At 32.1% G+C, this 3688-nt stretch overlaps 1 protein-coding gene and 1 long non-coding RNA gene across 3 annotated transcripts in view; one reads left to right on the top strand and one right to left on the bottom strand.

Annotated features, from left to right (window-relative positions):
• The window catches only part of LOC106100194 (LMBR1 domain-containing protein 2 homolog), a 10750-nt gene extending 8659 nt beyond the window's left edge, over positions 1 to 2091 (bottom strand). For both annotated transcript variants that reach the window (XM_013278958.1, XM_013278959.1), the window contains exons 1-2: positions 1512 to 2091; positions 960 to 1141 (exon numbers count right to left, since the gene is read on the bottom strand). In XM_013278958.1, the coding sequence (XP_013134412.1) occupies positions 960 to 1141; positions 1512 to 1685 (356 nt within the window). In that variant the 5' untranslated portion in view covers positions 1686 to 2091. The remainder of the gene's footprint in view (positions 1 to 959; positions 1142 to 1511) is intronic.
• A 305-nt stretch (positions 2092 to 2396) lies between these two features.
• The window catches only part of LOC106100148, a 7159-nt gene continuing 5867 nt past the window's right edge, over positions 2397 to 3688 (top strand). Inside the window, exon 1 of the long non-coding RNA XR_001225419.1 lies at positions 2397 to 2455. This is a non-coding gene — a long non-coding RNA (uncharacterized LOC106100148). The remainder of the gene's footprint in view (positions 2456 to 3688) is intronic.

Here is a 3688-nt window from a genome sequence, read left to right as displayed (position 1 = left end):
AAATTGATAACTATGTGTAGAACTGCACTTGAAATATTTTAAAAACCGCAAAATAGACAGAGATAACTATCTTGTCATCGAACGAACGAACCGAGTCCATATATTTTGCATAGAAGTCTAGGATAGTCTGAAAGAACACATAGGCTACTCTTTTTTTTAATTCCACGTGGACGGAGTCGCGGGCGAAAGCTAGTTATAAATAATTATGAGTTTGTTTCATAATTAATTCATTTACAAAATAATGTAGGTTTAAAATCATTATCATATGCATTAATTACACAACTAACATTTGCAATAACTTTAATAGTAAAAGTATGTTTTTATTGCCTTGATAATGTACATTTTGATAAGTACTGACGTAATGTTTAGGTAAATTAAAGCGATTATAATAGCTGTATCGGAAAATTTACATTGTAATATTGTAGAAATTTTCTCTAATTTGAAAAACTACCCGATAAAATACAAAATATAGGTATAATAGCGTTCAAACTTAAAGTCTCATTATTATTTGCAAGAGCAAGTTTCCATTTTCGGATAATACCAATACCAGTAAAGGATTGTGTGCAAGGTGTAGCCCCACCTTCAACTCATTAAACTTCCCATAAGTCTAAAATTGGTTTTACCCACAACACCTATTCCATTGGAAACTCCATACAATTTGGAGTGCAAAATTTACTATTACTAGCTATTGCTCATGACTTTCTCGACAGAAATTTAAAAAAAAATAATAACATAGCCTATGTTACTCACTGCTAACAGCTTTTTAATGGAGAAAGAATTTAAAATTGGCATTTTAGTTTTTGAGTACAATACATACAAAAATACATATATTTTCTTTTTATAATATTGGTATATACATTTATACTGCCTGTCATAACCCTTCCACAGAATATAAGCTGGTATATAGTGGGGTACAAAGGCTCAAGATTTATATGGACAATATCACATAGTATACATACCAAGTCAGACATTGTGATGTCCAATACACAACTCTCCAGAGGTTCGGGAATACAGACCCCGGTACAAAACTCCATGGTTTCTGACAATGGCCTGGCACTGGGGACTCCGTACTGGATACATTGGTTTGAAATACAACAGGGCTTGTTGAGTTGTCTTCTTGAAGGCATTGACGGTAAACGGTCTAAAAAAAGACATCGCTTATACTGAGATTGCAGATTTCAAATAAATGGGATCTAGTCAACTATGCACTAATTACTAAAGTTTAAACCATTCGTATTTGTTTAAAAATATTGATATTTGCATCATTATCAACATCATCACTGCTAGCTCATTCTACGTCCCCTCTGAGGGGCTCAGAGACTGCTCTAATAAGTGGTAACTAGGCCACAGTCAACCACGCTGGCCTGACATTTGCATTTTATACTTGAAGTATGAAAAGTATTTTTTTTCTTATAACATTATTGTATACAAAAACCAGAGTTTGTATATTTAAGGTGTTACTATCAAAATATTTGTTAATATCTTTGGTTATTTAATTTCACAATACTTACCGATGACACATCCAGGGGCAGTATAAACATAATAACAAATGAAAAAGTCCAAGCAATGAGGACTGACACTGTGACCAGAATGTGATTCCTGTAGCAATCTCCATATCTATAGAGTAATGTAGCTGCTAAAATGAATGCCGATATTATTTCTATTACGAACAGTATGTAAGCCATTGTTATTTATTAAATTATATTAAATCCAATTCATGAGGCTTGTTTAGCACTTTTATTTGTCTCCTTTCGTACTCTTTCCGCTTCTTGTTGTAGTTGTTCGAAATGCAGTTGCGTTGTAGATTTTAAAGGCAGTAATATAGGCCGCTGTATCTCGTATTCAGTTGGGCATTCTTCGAAGAACAGAATACCACAATCAGGGAGGATAGGATCAAACTCAATTGTATTGATTTCTTCCGACTTCTCGGACATCTTAGGTATTACGTTTAACAGACATTATCAATGATATTTTATACTTTTGGATAAGGCAAAAAAATCAAATCTCAATAAATATATCGTGAACAATAAAATTAAAATTAATTTTATAATGAATATAGATTATAGACACTCCACATATACGTCACAATCTCCACTCAAAGAGTACAAAATGTCATCTTACTGTCAAACAAATCATTTAACAATACAGACAAAAAAAATCAGACTATTACGAAAATAACAAGATTTGATATTTGTTAAAATAATAATAATTCTTAAATATTTTTTACATTAATTCATATTTTTTATTTTATCTTTCATCACTGAAACTGTATGGATTTTACAAATTTAACAAAACAAAAATAAGAAGTAATAAACATAACAGTCTTCTACCTGCAATATTACACATTGTTTTTGTAGTACATGATAATTTACCTGCCATATTTGGTAACTGAATGTATTACGCGGACGTGAAACATCGTTGTATCGTTGGCACGTAATACGTAGAAAAGGTACATGTATGTATCTTTTGAACTTATCTTTGATATAAATTGCCGATCACGTAAGAGAGCTTCAGGATAAATTTTCATTTTGTATGTTCCCCGCGTTGAAGGTTGAAATAAAGCTCTCGGAAGTTCGATAATCTTTCTTAACAAATGGCTTACATAAATGTATCTTGTCAAAAGAATTATTATTCTAACATAATATTTATCAATACATTTTCATCATTAAAATTTAATGATAATGTGACAAGTGAAAGTTAGTAAACCTAGAGTGTGTTTGGTGGATACGAAATTAACCTCCGAGTTATAGCTTTACTGGCCTTATGTTACATGTCTATTATAAATAAAGCCTTAGTGAATCTAGTCTGGCCACATCGTAATTTTGTAAAGGCAATTTAGCCGAGGTACAGCATAAATCGTTATTTTAAAGGGGTTACGAATTTATAACCTGAGGTTACCTCTAGTATACGAAACAAATAACAGTATTGTGTATGTCAGAAGTATTCAGTCAAAGAAAACGGGTAATATGACAATGTCTTACGAACTTTCGAATGATTGGTTATCTGATATTAACCTGTTGACTAATAAAAGATTATCAAATTTTATATTTGTATACTTATGTCACGGGTTTATTGTGTTCACTGACCGTTTTTAATTTTCCCAGAAAAACTGTAAAGACGTTGGTGTGTATACGGTCAAAACACAAGCCGGTGTACAGCTTTCATAATGTACGTAATATTTGGATTAAATAATTAACCCAAGGAATCGAGTTAGCTACACGTGCTGGCTTTACGACGTCGCGTCGGGTTGTACCATTTATTAAAGGGTATATACGGCGCAGGTGGATTTGAATTTTCCACCTAAACTATTCCGTTATTTAATAACTTAACATAAAACTTTGGAATCACTTAATAAACTTAATTTAGCTTATATTATTTTACTAGTTAGGATCCTATCCACTTTGGATCTGAACCTCTCGTGGATTTGGTTTGTTCTGTACTATAGACTCTATACCGAACTGTATGGTATCGTGGCGCAAACTTTACGTTCTTCTGCGCCTTTTTTAAATTCCATAATAATTTAGTTCCAGTAGAGGTTCTGTCCTACAATCTAAAGTATTCGTTGTCTTAGTACATTCAAATATATACTCTCTCACCAAAGCACTAAAAGACACGCACCAAATAAACAATACAGAGATTAATAAAATTGTTAACACAGATGAATTAGATACAACAGTAGAAAAACTTA

The sequence above is a fragment of the Papilio polytes genome, unplaced genomic scaffold, assembly GCF_000836215.1.
Source record: "Papilio polytes unplaced genomic scaffold, Ppol_1.0 DF824069.1, whole genome shotgun sequence".
Classification (NCBI taxonomy): Eukaryota; Metazoa; Arthropoda; class Insecta; order Lepidoptera; family Papilionidae; genus Papilio; species Papilio polytes.
This window is presented reverse-complemented; position numbering and strand designations above follow the sequence as displayed.